This window comes from Miniopterus schreibersii (assembly GCF_964146895.1).
Source record: "Miniopterus schreibersii genome assembly, chromosome: 7".
Lineage (NCBI taxonomy): Eukaryota > Metazoa > Chordata > Mammalia > Chiroptera > Miniopteridae > Miniopterus > Miniopterus schreibersii.
The window spans coordinates 69,970,049-69,986,030 of record NC_138108.1 but is presented as its reverse complement, the minus strand read 5'-3'; the positions used below and the strand labels follow the sequence as shown (position 1 = coordinate 69,986,030).

General features: G+C 42.0%; 1 protein-coding gene across 5 annotated transcripts in view; it reads left to right on the top strand.

Annotated features, from left to right (window-relative positions):
* Positions 1-15,982, top strand: part of MGAT5 (alpha-1,6-mannosylglycoprotein 6-beta-N-acetylglucosaminyltransferase) — a 310,933-nt gene that overhangs the window by 184,449 nt on the left and 110,502 nt on the right. For all 5 annotated transcript variants that reach the window (XM_081142187.1, XM_081142185.1, XM_081142186.1 and 2 more), the window contains 2 exons: positions 628-717; positions 15,756-15,827. In XM_081142187.1, the coding sequence (XP_080998313.1) occupies positions 628-717; positions 15,756-15,827 (162 nt within the window). The remainder of the gene's footprint in view (positions 1-627; positions 718-15,755; positions 15,828-15,982) is intronic.

Here is a 15,982-nt window from a genome sequence, read left to right as displayed (position 1 = left end):
AGGTCTCCAGATTGTCATTTAAATGTCATATTTGCATTTACATTTGAATACCCAGAGACACTGGGCCACTCTACCAGCCTTCACATTTTAAAAAAAAAATTTATATGGCCTGTCCTTGGGGATACCACTCCCCTGCTCAGTAGTTTCCAGAGAAGTTTCGGGTCAGGAGTAGAGTGAGGATGGTAAGACCACACCCCAGAAACGTTTATGTTTAGTAGTCTCTGTTTGGGACTCCTGCACTCATTTGTGTACTCTCTTCCTGGCGCTGTGCTACGGCTGGTGAAGCCAGCTTTCTGGGGAGAGGGGATTTTGTTGCAAACATCCCATTAGGCGCCTGCTCTTGATAAAACTCTCCTAGCCATTGCCTCTCCTGGGCTTTGCTGCTTGGTATGTCCCACAACTTCTCTCCACTCTAAACACATCCACCAAGGCCCCGCTGAAGTCATTGTGGATCTGTGGGTCGTGCAGTAGCTGAGCATCTGTTTGTCATCCTTACCTCAGCTAAGTGACTCTGAGCTTAGGCCACAGCTCGAACCAGACACATGTCCTCTCCTCCATCAGCAGATGGGCAGGGTCACCAAGAATGGGCTGTTGAGAGATGTTCTTACCTGGCTCTTGTCGTTTCAGTGGATGAAAGATATGTGGCGCTCGGATCCCTGCTACGCAGACTACGGAGTGGATGGGTCCACCTGCTCTTTTTTTATTTACCTCAGTGAGGTGAGTGGCTTCGGTGGGTGGATAGGTTATATAGATTTTGCAGCTGAGCCTGGAATTCAGAGAGCTTAAAAACGTAATGTTCTTTCATGGTAGACCTGTGATTTCCTTCTTCATTGCACTCCTCTGCCCCCAATGACTATTTTTTAATATTCAGATGACTATTTTTTTTTCCTTTGAAGGAAAAACAGGCTTAGCTAACTAATTTTTTTTCTCATTTAAAAAAAAAAAAGTAAAATACGTGTAACTTCCTAAGCCATCAAGTGTACATTGAATACATTCATATTGCTGTGCAGCCATCACCACCCTCCATCCAGTGAATATGAAACTGTACCCATTAAACAATAACTTTCTATTCCCTTCTACTTCCAGCCCCTGGCAACCGCCAGCCTCTATGACTTTGACTATTCCAAGTACTCACATAAGTGAAATTATACATTATTTGTCTTTTTGTGATCAGCTCGTTTCACTTAGCTTAACGCTGTCAAGGTTCATCTATGTTGTAGCTATGTCAGAATTTCCTTCCTTTATAAGGCCGACTGATACTTTGTTGTATTATATACCACATTTTGCTTATCCATTCCTCCACTGATGGACACTGGGTTGCTTCCATGTTTTTATCTCTTATGAGTAATGCTGCTGTGAACATGGATGTGTACCTAACCCTTTGAGACCCTGCTCTTTTGAGTATATATCCAGAAGTGGAATGGCTGGATCATACGATAATTCTATTTTTATTTTTTGATGAACCTACAAACTTTTCCAAAGTGGTTGCACCATTTTATATTCCCACCAACAGCACACAAGGGTTCAAGTTTCTCCAGATCCTTGCTGGCACTTATTATTTTCTGAGTTTGTATTTTGTTGTTGTTGTTATTTATAGTAACCATCTTAATGGGTAAGGTGGTATCTCATTGTGGTTGTGGTTTGCATTTCCTTAATAATTAGTGATGTTGAGTGTCTTTTCGTGTGCTTATTGGCAGAGTTAGCTATTTACTTACAGAATGAGTTCATTTTACCTTTCTTTTTCTTTTTATCTGAGCTTCATTTTTATTTGTACCCTTGAATTTAAATAGCAGCTTTTTTCCCTTAAAGGTTGCAGAGCATTTTACAGACCACATGCTTTAGTGATCTCATGTCATCTTTAGAAAAATCTATCAGATTCTCCGTGCCTGGAATAGAGTTAAGACTTTATCCCACGTGAGGTACAGGGGAAGAACTGAGTAGGAAAATCGGAACTCTCTGGCTTCCCCTCCACCCTTTATGGAGACGGGAGCTGGTAATTTCAGAGGATGTGCACTTGGCAGGCTCTTGGCTGCCATTTCTTTTTTATTGTTTCCCCCAGTTCTGTGTGCAGTTGCCCTTTGACCAGTAGTGAATAAACAGCTGCCGTGCAGGGAGGAGAGTGCCTCCATTATGAGCTAAATGAAATGCTTTCCCATCGTTTTTCTTGTGGGACTCAGGTGTCTCTTCTCTGTGTCATAAACTGATAGGGACAACTTTTGGGGATGGAGGCCAAACCAATATAGCCTTTAGGACATATGGCCATGGATTCTGTGGGTTTATCCCTCTCCTACATCTTTACTTCTCTTGTCCCTGTAAGACTCAGTCAGACTTTTTTTTATTTTGACAGGTTGCCTCATGGCCACCCCACAGGGATTATAGGAACCCTCAGATCTAATGACAGTTAAAAAACCCCTTGGAAATTAAAAGCACAGGGAATTGGGTGTATGATGCTCCTCATTAGCAGCCTGCTGGCAAATTGATTCTGTGGCACTTATTGGAGTGTGTTTCTAGTTTAGGTAGCCCGTGACCCATCTTGTAATATTCTTCTGCAGAGGAGAAGGCTTACGGCCCTGGGTGAACCTTCCCTCCAGTGAGAAGTCATTAGAAGCACCTTGCCTGCCCTGAGGAAAAGGCTCCTCATTTAGTTTAATTTTCAAAAGTTTTCTTCCCCTTCCATTTGGTAGAATTTAGCCAGAGTCCAACTGTGCTCCCTGATTGACAAACTGAGCTGGTTTCACGACTTCCTGAGAGCTGGCATGCTGGGGTGGGCTGCCAAGGTACAGGGAGAGGATTTTACATTCCCACTCCAGTCTTTTGCCACCTGGGACGGTGTGGGAGAATGGTTAAGATGAAAAGGGGCTGTGATCATGTGTGACCTCGTTCCCTTCCTTTGAAACTACCACCCTACCCTCACTCACATAAAGGAAGGATGTAGCTAAGATGAGAGAAAAGTGAGATTCTGGGGAAGGTAACTTGAGAGGATGTGGAACAGACTGGGCTATATAGAGACATGATAGATTATATATACTTAATATTGGAGCCTGGGTGTTTCCTTTCAGAACCTTTAACTGTTTTTTCTCTTCCAAAGGTGTGGAATGGTTCTTCATTAGCCTATGCCAATCTCTTCTTATGTAGATGATCAGGCTTTTCTTTCTCCAGCTCAGTGAGCACTTATTGAATGGCTATTGTATTCATTGTCAACAATTACTGAGAACTCATTTTCTTGGCACCATGCTATGCATTCATTATCTTAAGAGAATATGGAAGAGGAAGAGTGGATGCAGGTAATTGAACTAGGAGAGTGGAGATAATTCCCCTGGGGAGACAACTACGAACTTCTTTTTCAGTGTTTTAATCTGAAAATAACTTTGAAACTCTGGTCTTTTAAAAAATTTCCACGTTATCATAGCATCTCAGTAGGCACCTTATAAGAGTTAGAGGAGAATTTCACCAATATGGCCACTTTGATAGGAAGTACTTACTTAGAGAGAGCCTCATACCTGACTTCAGCTTGTGTTTCTGATGCTTCCTAAACTCTGTGCTTTTGGAAAGTTACTTACCCTCTTTGTGTCTCAGGTTCATCCTTTGTAAAATAATAATTTTAATTTTGTTTATTTTGAAAGGATCCTGAGTGTATATGGGGATATGCTTAGAATAGAACCGGGCAGATAGATGACACTCAGTAAACCTAAGTGACACTGTAACCAAACCCAGGTTTGGCTGCCTGTGGCAAAAAGAGACAGGTGCTTGTAAAAAGGAAAGAGGCATATTCAAGTGCTGGTTACCTGAGAAAATGGGGGAGTCTCATCCCAAAACTCATCTTAACATCTCAGTATAGGCCAGGGTTTTTATCAGGATGGTGAGGGAAAGCAGAACAAAGAAATTAGTAGGAGAGGGCTGTGGGCGTGCAGGATGTATAGGCTGTGTCAGATGTCTTCCCATAGGCCTCGATATGGATCTTTATTGTCACCATTCTTGAGCTGGCCATCTGGGCTTTTTTGACAGCTGGAATTCCTGTTGACTGAGCTGTTGGCGTCAGCCAGTCCTTAAGGCCAGGCTGCTTCCTAGGTTCACACAGGATTGGAAACTCCTGAATTGTAAACTATACTAAAAAAAAAACTTAACATGCAAGCTCTAGCTTTGAGAGAAAAATCAGGTTAGAGTAACAAGCTGAGTTTAACGTTTACTCAGATTAACATGGATAGCTTTATATAAATTCTTTTATATGTTTATTTTATTAGTACATTTCTAATTTTAGTTCTATGTCTAGTCAGACTAATATAAGTAGTATAGCACATTCATTCCCCATTACAATACTTCTCTGGTTTTTGATGTAATTTTTTTAGGACAGTTTTGGGATGTCACTTGCCTTGGACATTTTATTTAGGACCTTTAGTTCATTTTGAATTAGAATCAATTTCTGGTTCTCGTTCACCAATCTAATTTAATTTTAGATCCCTTGACTTCTGGTAATGTAGAAATTCAGCTATTTCCCTTGGCTTCTTTTCTCTGGATAGGACACTTCTGTTTGATTCAGACTATGAGTTGGATGTATGGAACAGCCGTGCACCCCTGCCTTTGTTAATGTGAAATTATTAGAAATGTTTTCTGAAGCCAATTAATTCCATTCTAGTATTTTTTAAATCCTGGACAACATCTATGGCTTTGTGGTGCTGTTTTTTTGTCATTTTTTTCCCCTCTTGATTTCTTGAAACTTTTCTTCATTTAACTTGCATCATTTGCCAGGTTTCTCTTGCATTTGGGAAAATGATTAAGAGAGACATCTTCATTTGATGTGTTTACTTGATCAAGAGGTGTACCAGTCACTTTTATTCTTTTCTTAATCCTTCTTGAAAAGCCAGTTCTTATTTTCGTCTACGTTTAACTTCAGGACTTTGACAGATATATATATAAAAAAAAAAGGGACATGAAGTAAAATGCCTCGCCAGTTAAATTGAAACATTTAGATTAAGACCAGTCTTAGAAGATGGCACTCTTCTTTCATTTTTCTTTCCCCTGGGTGTCTCAATGTGCCACCTTTCACTGAATTGGTGGATTATAAACTTCTACTTTTACCCTCACCAATTTGTAGTATACAAATCATTTCTGGTAAATTCCAGGAAGTAAAGCAATTTCCCCTTACATTATCCTCACAGATACTTGTTGTGTAATACTGTATCAGGGACTGGATATATTAATAAACGTGTTTTCCTTGCCCTTGTTGGGAGGCAGACAGTATGAGAAGAGTGAAACATTCACTCCACTATAGTCCAGATGCCTCAAATGCACAATGTCATTTAAACCTCTGCCCAACTCTGAGTAATAGAAAGCCTGTCATAGAGGCTCTGAAAGGTTAAGTTGCCGAGTACTTCTGCACTTTTCATTACTGTTGCCCCTTCATGTCAAAGGAAAACTAAGTGATTTGCTGCCATTGACTTTGCATTCAGTTCTATGCTCAAATCCACCTGTGTTTGAAACTAGCTCTCATTTAGCTAGTTTCCATGAATCAGTCTTCATTGCTAGTTTTCAAATACTCACAATTTTGATACCCTACCCCCCAAGAAAGAAACAGCACTGATTCTCTTGGAGGGTATAACTCATGAAAACCAGGTGCTCAGTCACTCCACGTGGTGGGAGTGAATGAATTAGGCCACCTTGCATTTCCAGATCATCGGGCAGTTCATTTTCTGTATCTGTTTTTGTGAGCCATGTAACTACTCGCGTTATGGAGACAAGGCCCTATAAAGTAATTACTCTGTCATTGTTTCAGGTATATTAACTTAGCCCTCTGCCAAGCCTCTTACTGCTTTCAGCTTTTATGAAATTTAAAATGAATTTCTTTACCCCTATTGATATTATATTGATAGATGATGCTGAACCATTTGACATTTAGACATCTTTTTCTATTTACACAATTATTCTAGCAACTAGCAATCATCATACCTTTCCAGACTTCTTAATTTGTTTGTGCTGTTTTTTTTAAGCACTTCTGTTGCCATTGCAATTATAGTTGCTCTGAAATAATCAAATTGCCCAGTGATTGATTGCTAGATCTTAGGATGTGTACAGGCTGTTGCTTCAAATGCCAATTTGGACTGGATGAGTGAGTATGCATGCGTGTGTGTGTGACTCCCTCATAAAGGAACAAAGGAAGCAATTTCATGCCTTACTCATCAATCTGTTTCTTCCATGTCATGAACAACAGGCATAAAGGTCTTTGCCTCTTTCTGTTTTCCCTTGGCAATATGTAAAACTAATATTGGCTGAGCATCCTATTAACCTTGAGTTTAAATTCAGCATACTTAATCTCTTGATTAATGCCAAGATTAATGCCCAACAGCAAAGGTTGAAAGCTTAAATGTTTGTGAATGCGAGCATGAAATGAAATCCTAATAACCAGCACAATGATTTGGATTTATGGGCTGTGTTGGCTGCAAAAGATAACTTGGAAATGGTGTTGCACAGACTAATTTGTCAAAGTGGGCAGAGATAAAGAACTGACTCTTTAGGTTGCAGGAGAAAACCTGAGTGAAAAAACATAACTAACATTTTGGGACAAGTCAGGAGTACTTGAAAAAATATCACTGGACTGTTGCCTGAGAACACCAGCACACACCTTTTAAATGTTTAGCTGTTAGCAGTAGGAAATTCCCTTTCTGTGAGATAATATTTCTTGGCAGTAAAGGAGGGGGAGAGATTTATGATCATGTTCTTTTCACTTTTTGAGTTCAGCCTTTATTTTTTTCATCTCTGCGTTTTTGTTGCCCTTATTACCTGAATTCTAAGACATCCTCAGAAAAAGGATTACAAAAAAAAAAAAAATCCTGGGTTTACAGAACAGACAACCTAACTGATCTCTCAATTCTCCCCTGCAACCTCTCTCCTCTCCCAAGTTTATCTTCTTAATGACACCCCTGTTGGTAAGTTTCAATTACTACAACATTTATATTGCGACTTCTCACGCTGGCCTCCACCTTAGAAAAATTAGAAATGACACGACTTGCCAAAGCCCAAACCATTGTCATTTTGCTCCTTGGAATACATGTGGCAGACAGAGGCTTCAGTGCATCATCTCCAATTTGTTTTTCTTTAATAAACTTTAAATATTGTATCTTGTCATTTCTATTGTATGCCAATAAAATAGTTGTAAAATTTTTATGTTTTAAACTTAATATGGGACCTTGAATATGGAAAATTTCAAACAGATATGAAAGAGAAGGGTGTAACGAACCCCCTTGTGCCCATGACTCAGATTCAGCAGTTGTCACTTCATGGCCAATCTCATTTCATTAATAACCTCCACCCTCCATTATTTTCAACCATATCCCAAATGTCACATCATGTGTGAATGTTTCAATATGTAGCTTTAAAAGAGACTTTTAAAATAAATAACTATTCCCATTATAACTACTAATACCATTTCATATAAAAAAATTAACATAATGCCTTAATATTATAAAATATCAGGTTAGTATTGACATTTTCTAGGCTGTCTTGTAAATTAAAGTTTATCTGCACTTGGTTTCAAGTAAGGATCGTAAATTACAATTGTTGATGTCTCTAAAGTCTCTCTTTAATTCTGGGTTCCCTTCCATCTCTCTTCCCTCCTCCCCCTTGTGACTTTTTGTTGAAGAAACTACTTTATTTTCCGTAGTTTGTTATAGTTTGCATTTTATTACATCCCCATATTGTTGTATAACCTGGTTCCTGGCTCCTTGTGTTTCCTGTAAATTGTTGGTTGGATCTGAGGCTGGATCCAAGTCAGGCTTAATTTTTTCCAGTACCTCTTTGCTTCATGGGTGATATTCTGTACTCCTGTCAGGAGGCACATTAATGCCTGGTTGTCTCGCTTTTTGTGATGTTAGCTGCCGTTGATCCATTGATGATCAGTGCCTGGGTTCGTTAATTCATCAGTGGTTCCGTCTTAATCTATCAGGAATATGTCTGTGAAGAGAAATTACTCCATGTGGTATTTAGTTACTCTGAGGGATAGTTCATGTAGAAAATCATTATTTATTTCTCTTGTTTTCCTAGCATCTTCCACTGTGAACTGTAATTTGTTTATTTACTTGTATGCTTGTTAGTTTTATCATTATGAAGTCATTGATTGAAACATAGTTGATATGTTCAATCTATTTCAGTTATTTTCTTATTGGTTCTCAAATTGCCCCTTCTTTGGCCAGAGGGAGCTGATTCGTATTGTCTTCTGAGTCCTTTTGATATGACTCTGGTAGTTTGTAATTGTTTTCTGTTTGTTTGTTTGCTACCTGATATGACAAACTCTTCCAGGTTCATTGTATACAATTTCTGCCCTAGATCTGGAACTAACCATTTCTCTAAGGGCCCCTGATTCCTCATAGTGGGAAATAACACATAGAGACCATTGTCAGCGTGCCAAGGGCCTTCGTTGCTATTGGATTTTTCTGGATACAGGGGATATAACAACGAATAGGAAGCTAAACATTTCTTATTAAGGTTATGTTTTGGAGGTGGAGACAGACAAAAAGTAAAATATAGCCCTGGCTGGTGTTGCTCAGTGGTTAGAGCATTGGCCCACACACAGAAGGGTCATGGGTTTGATTCCCAGTCAAGGGCATGTACCTGGGTTGCAGGTTCGATCCCCAGCCCCAGTTGGGCGTGCTTGGGAGGCAGCCAAATGATGTCACTCACATTGATGTTTCTTCCTCTCTCTCACCCTCCCTTCCTCCCTTCCACTCCCAAAAATTCAGTGGAAAAACTATCCCCTGGTGAGGATTAACAGACAAACAAAAAAGGTAAAATATATATCTCTTAGATTGTAGTAAGTGCCACGGAGAAAAATAAAGCAGAAGAAGGGGCGAAGAAATGCTCATGAGGAGTGATGGTGTCCCTTTTAGATGGAGGGGTCGGGAAATGAGAGGATGATGTTTGAACACCAGGAGGTGAGAAAGTAAGAGGTGTAGATGTCTGCCAGAGTTGTTTATTTAGCAGAAAGTGGGAGCAATAAGTGCAAAGGTCCCAGGGTGACCATCAACATCGAACATTAAGAACAAGTGCATGGAAAGTAATCTCCAGAGAGATTTGTCTATTTTGTTCACAGGTATAATAGTGCCTGGTGCACGTATTTATTGAATGAATGATTCTTTTTAAAACATTTTCTAAATAGCTGATAGATTTTTGTTTGCTTGTTCTGAGTAGTAACTTCTCCCAGCTATCACCTTTCTAAATTTGAAAAAACATACTGTAAAACTTGTAATATTAAAATCTGCTAAAGCGTTAATTTTGAGACATGAAGCAGGGACATTTTGAGCACTTATTAACAATTTTAATATAATGTTCTTTAATATTATATTTATAAGGGAGGACAAGGGATCACATTAGGCTATTAGACTAGAATGAGCCAATTATATTAGAAAGCACAGCTTTTTTGCCCGTCTTTTATTCTCATTGTCACTCAGCGCTATTTGCCTGGATCTATGCTTCAGGCAAAATTGCACATTAACACGAAAGAGGAACTATATCCCTGATCTGTACAATGTAACTACCTCTATAAACTGGGTGATTCTGGCTGCTGAAGTGTCCTCGGTGTGGATATAGGTTGCTGGGGAACAGTTTTGCCCCTACGCAGTGTGCAGCAGGAAGTATATCTAATGGGAGTTGGTACAAGAAGCATTTCTGTGCGTTATCTAGGTGGCTGGCTACAGAGGAATTCATTGGCTGCCTCTCCCATGTAAAGGAAAATAGACAGTTCTCCTACAGTGATTTGGGATGGATTTTTAAAACTGATATCCTCATTAGAGCCCTACTGGTTTTGTGCACGTTGAGAATGTACTGCAGCTTCTCTTTAAGTCCTGCTCCTTCCATGACATCCTGAGCGGAACTCGCAGCGGTCTCTCCAGCCCGTAGCTCTCTCTCGCACGTGGTAGGGCCTGTACTTTGCGTTCATGATATTCCCGTGGCCCGAGCAACCGGACAGTATCATAGAGGACATGGGACCTGATTGCCCGTCTAGATCCACCCCTGCCCACGTCTAGAGCGCTCCCTTCAGTTTTCAGTCCGGCTTCTCCTCACTGAGGTCAAGGTCAGGCTTGCCTGCCTCAGTGTGTGGCTGAAAGGCTCTAACAGAATGATGGAAATGGATGAGTGCCACGTAAGTGGCAAAGAGAATCATCATCATGACTATCAAGTCGTGTTTCGATTTTTTCTTTCACTACTCAGTACATAATAGTCGAGGGCCTACCATGTCCCTGCACTGTTCTCTGGGCTGAAGTTGTAGCACTGAACAGGCCAACTGAAGCTTCTGTCCTCAGGGAGCTTCCTTGCGATGGCGCAGCAGACACTGGTGAACCAATGCAGAAAGTAATTTGCCGGTGGCGAGTGCTCCTGGGACTCACTGAGAGTGAGGCCGTCGCGTGGCCAGATAGGTAGGTCGGGTGGGGGGCTTCCTGAGGAAAATATGCAGTGTAGTGTGGAAATAAGGGAGCTATGCATGGAACTCTCTGGAAGGAATAGAAAATGCAAAGGCCCTGAGGTATAGGGTTACTAGGTAACATGGAGGATTCTCAATGATACTTCACTTTCAGGTAAACAGTGGTTTTAAAAGTGTAAGGGTATGATATAGTTACACTAAAAAAGTCATTGTTTATATATGAAGCTCTCATTTAACTGGGTGACTTTTTCACACGTGCATGCCCACCCCAACCTGGCAGCCCTTCTAAGGTAGGAATGCTCTGTCTGCCATGCAGGAGGTTTTGTATGAACAGCAGGGTGAGGCATGCATTGCGAGGGTGGAGGTCAGACTCTGTAGGATCTCAGTATAAGTTCTGGGTTTTATTTTGGGTGAAGGAGAAGCTGTTGAAGGGTTTGAGTTAGTGTAGGATATGATCCAGTTCAGACTGTAAAACAACCACTTGCCGCACAGATGTCTTACAGGACCACCCTGCAAGCGGAAGCACAGAAAACCCGTTTTTGAAGGATTTTCTGTAAAGGTTTAGGCAGTGACACTCTAATAGTGAAGACTGGACTGTGCTTTTGGGACTCTAGGAACCAGATGTCCGATTTCTGTGGGCATTGCGTGGTGATGAAGCCCATGGGCTCTGGGGAGACAGGCTCCAGTGCTCAGCTGTGGGTCCTCCCAGGGCCAGTGGCTTCGTCTGGCATGATTAGCCACCTTTCCTAGAGGATTAGTGGAAGACCCAGTGACATAATGTGTGTAGCCTGGTGCTTGGCTCCGTATAGTGTGCCTTTGTTCTTATCTTTGTCTCCCCACCACACCTCTATTTCTAACAAGCAGTTTGGCCAAAATATTATTAATCGGCTCAGTTGTCTGGTGCACAGGACGGGTCTAGAGAGCTGGACCATGTCTGGTTATCTCATAACATTTGCGTTGTCTTTTGAAACTTTAGGAAGGAAAGTTGAGTCGGAGTGGAGTGGGGTAAAGAGGTCTCTTTTGTTTTTTAAGCACATACCTTAATAAGTAACTTCATTTAGTACGTTATCAATATAACAGACATGTGTACGTATATGTGTACATGTATGCATATAGATGTATAATAAGTTATCAGATGTCCAGTCAACTGTACTTTTGATATATAACCAGCTAGCCTGACAGGATGATGTAAGTTACCTTTTTCAGGTCCTGTGGAGTAATAGAATTATTAAGAGGTCACCTGAGACGATTCCTTCATTTTGTAAGTGAGGAAACTTGAAATCCAGAGGTTTAAGGTTATTCTCCTAGTTGTCCGTGGAGTTGGGTATAGAACCCGCTTGGCAGATTCCAGATTCCGTCCCCTTTTCCACTCTCCGTCGCTAAGCTCAGGCTTTAAGGTGGCTCTCACGTGTGCTGGTCAGGGGAGCAACAGAGGCCACTTGTCACCCAGCCCTTCTGCGCACTAGTGAGCTCACCTAGCAGGTTCACAGCCCTGTAAGCGTGATTCCCTCACATGTAGCCTGGCTATGGCACCTCAGAGATTAAACGATGGAATGTATGCAGGTTTGTTTTTTTCCGGAGCCCCTGGCATAGTGTGAACTTCCCTAAATGACTGGATGCTTATAAAACATCTCTCCTTTAGAAATTATTCTGTTAAGAAATCGTCATTGTAAAAATTCATAATATGCAGATTAGCATAAAGAAGGAAATGAAAAGCCCCCATAACATCGTCATCCAGAGATAATCTCAGACTTTTTCCCATGCATTTTTGTCACTTAGTTTTGATTGCACTTCACTATCTGAAAAATACAGCGTGAAACGCTGTGTCAGTGATCCATTAGAGCAAAAACACTTAACATTAATCACGCGACACGAAGCCATAACAGAGCCTGATCACTGTGCTTTCAGAAGAATTGAACGTTGCTACAAAGAGTTATGCCAGTCACGCCTAAGTACATGCATATACGTTAAATCCCCTCTAGGTTTTGCTGTCATTTCATTACATCTTTCCTCCTCTAAGGTCCGATTTGCACTGTCTGTGAATCTACCAGCCATTTTTTCCTTTAGCGTAATGACCTGTCCATCGTAAAGACCTTGAACGTGTGACCCACCTGAGCTCTGTTGAGGGACTTCGATTCACATTGCTCATGAGTAAGCTACAAAACCTTCTCAGATCAGAGAAGTTTAAATCATTGGGAAGAGGGATGTCAAAAATCAAATTGGTTAATTTTATATCTTCCAAGAAAGTGATTTACGGGCCCTCTCTGTGGAATGCACATTCATGTCCCAGAGGTCCAGCCTGGCTGGGCTTTTTCTGTGTTTGCTGCCCCGTCATTTGTTGCCGAGGCCAGTGCATGAAAAAGATTCATTTCCATGGAAGAAGCTTTGTCTTCAAATCCAAGGTTACTAGAGTCATGGTTCAGCTCTATTGATTCTCGTGTGTGTGGCCATGAACTCGGGTGGTTTTCAAGTCTTGGACTTACTGTGGTGATTTGCGGACTTTTAAGGATATGCAGTCCCTACCCTCGCAGAGGGCTTGGGTCAGGGCTGCCAGCTCACAGGAGTCAGGCAGGGGTGGGGTGGGCAGTGGGAGGGCAGATACACAATCCTGTCCCGGGGGAGCACCGGGGGTCGCAGTTGGACAGTGTGGCCAAGGCAGTGGGTGAGGGAAGGCAGCGACTGCAGGCTGTCCCAGGACACTGGGGCTCTGAGACCCGGGAGGAGAGGATATGATGAGTGATTTGAAATAGGAGAGCGTCCAGATCAGGAGGGCGGCGGGCTCGTTGTGGGGCCCAGCTTTCCTGGTAGGAGGCTACGCTGGGGGTAAAATTTGTTAAAGGAACCTGAGTTGATCAGACAGGAAGGAGGGATTAGGAGTTATTAGCCTTGAGCAAGACTTTCCTAATGACTCGCTTAGGAGGGGGCTGCTCACTGGAGACTGTTTGATGGCGTGGAGCTATGGCCAGTGCTGGCGTTCCCATCCTGACAATCCTCCGAGGTTTAGAAAGAAATGGTTTTTCCCCATCCCCATGGAGAAATTGGTTTATGTACAATTTAATTATCTTCTTAACCAGCTATCCTACCACTGTGCAAAAACCACCTCACAAGCTCACCTTCCTCATTCTGTAGCAAGGTGGTCAGAGTCGGTTTTTCCTGCACTGTGAGGGAACGTGTGGCAGTAAGACTTCTCTCTAAAAGCCGAAATAGACTGGCTCCATTTTCCGTACATTCAGGGGTGCCCTTGAAGCTGTTCAAAGCGTTATCCAGTCATTTAGAGCAACAAGAACTGAGATAAATGACCAGTTTCAAGGAGGGATTAAAGCCTTGAGTGTTCTGCAGGGAAGTCATATTTCAGAAGATCACCTTGGACTGTGTTTTTATCAGAGTGAGTTTGGAGACGCTTCTTAGGGCAGAAGACTGGGGAGGGAATGTACTTCCCTTCAACAGTATCTGATCTCACTAATGTCTCTCCTTTTGGTTGAGTTTCTTTCTTCACAGTCTTGTTTCATCTTTCCCTGCCTTGCTATTAACTAGGAAATGCTTTATGCTGACGTGTTGCTGTGTGCATTTAGCTGTTTGTTTAGCTTGAGGGTGACTACAAACGTGTGCCCTGCTTGCCCATTGGTGTGGGGTTGAAGGCCTCTCCGTCAGCTCTGTAATCCATCCGAAGCCTTCATGTTATAAATATGCTTTGTAGCCACGTTTTATTGAGTCCATTTACAGAAATTTAACCTGAACTCAGTAATTCCATCCGGCTTAGCAGTGCAAGGTACAGAGCCGTGCAGTGCTGCTGGGACTCGCTGGGGCTTCATCCTCTGGCTTGCTTCTTTTCTGCTGGTTTTCCCTCATTTTTCTCATTTGTGGAGCTCTAGATAATGCCATTCGTGCTAATGATGCTATGAGGTCTCGGTGATTAAACATGGGCATCCAAAGCAAGTTAGTGTCTTCTGTTTTTATGAGTAAAAACTGTTGCAGCTGGCTTCAGAGGGCATCCTTCTGAGCCCCTGCAGCCATTCACAAATACGGTAAAGTCTAATTTTATCCACAAGAAGGACAAGAGAATATTGCACTTTTCCTATCTGGGGATTCCACCTTCCCCCAGGCTTTGCTGCCCTCTGCTTACTGCTTTCAGATCATTTGCAGGCAGCTGGCTGTGTGCAAACCACCCAGTTATTTTGGTTTTTAGTAAAAACCACCTGGCTTTAGGCTCAGTTTCTAGGTTAGTGAAACTACCGTTCTTTTAAGGACTCACCCACAACTGGAAGACAAACCATCTCATTTGGTGCTGCATGACTGACCCAGGAGGCTGTGGTCTCACACATGTCCCTGCTTTTGTAGTGACCTTCCAAGGACATTCCCCACCCTCTGGCTTTGTTCATTTCTGTAGGTCCACCTGGCCATAGGAAAAAATTATTTTCAATGACTATTTATTACCCATCTTTAATAATTTCATTGTATATTAGTAAATGGGTGATATGCTGTCTTGGAATTGTATGGCCAGTTTTGAAATGAGGTCAGACATCAACGTTCCTCAATGCATTTTTTATTTTTTCTTTATCAGAGATTGTGAATTCGCCTAACATTCTGTGGTAACCTTTGTTGAAGTGATTCCTGTGAAACCTGGTGCTTTTCTTTCCCTCTGTTCCTCCCCCAGCTCTCTGAACTCCTGTGCATCGAGGGAACGATGCGTCTTCCAGAATGGCTCTCACGAAATCGCTGAGGGCTTTTTTCCCTTTTTCCTTTGATCTGTTTCTCCAGTAGTTTTTACCATCGTGTTCCTTATGATATTGTGAAGTGAACAGCCAGAAAACGAGGGAAAGCTTCGATTCGATCAATTAGCCTGAAACCGTCAGCTGCATTCCTAATTCTGAGATAAATGACTGAGTTCTGGGGCTCAAATGCCACACAATTTCCTTTCCAGACGTGCCACCACCGATAACGAATCACTCCTGTCCTTTTGCTAAATGGTCAGGGGCACCTTCTCATTCTCATTCCCCCGAGGCGATGTTCAGGCCTTTCAGCTCTCTGCCACAAGACCCGCCTCTCCTGGTGTAGAAATGTGGGGATTAGATGATTAAGGAACCAGTCCCTGTAAAGGACTGTGAAGGACAGATGCAACCTGTAATCAGATCATACGCTCTTTGGGACCTTTGCTGATTACTGTTTCACCTGGGAAGGTACCTGTCTCTGGATTGCTAGCTAAAAGCATGGACTCTGACTAATAATAATAACTCTCTTAAATACAGTGCGCCTGGTGTATCAGGAACTGCGCTCAGTGCTTCATATACACATTAATTCATTTCCAGATGAGCCAGCACACTTAGTGTCTCTGATTTATATTTTTCAGGTTGAAAATTGGTGTCCTCATTTACCTTGGAGAGCAAAAAATCCCTACGAAGAAGCTGACCATAATTCATTAGTAAGTGATTTTGGAAACCGCTTATTGGGCTTGTGATTTGAGTGTGATGCCAAGTGATCCATGTGGAGTCTTCTGGAAATGCCAACTGTGATCTGAAAGAGCAGTAAACTGAAGAACTTCTATACCCAGCCCTATGGAAATCTCAAGGACCAAAG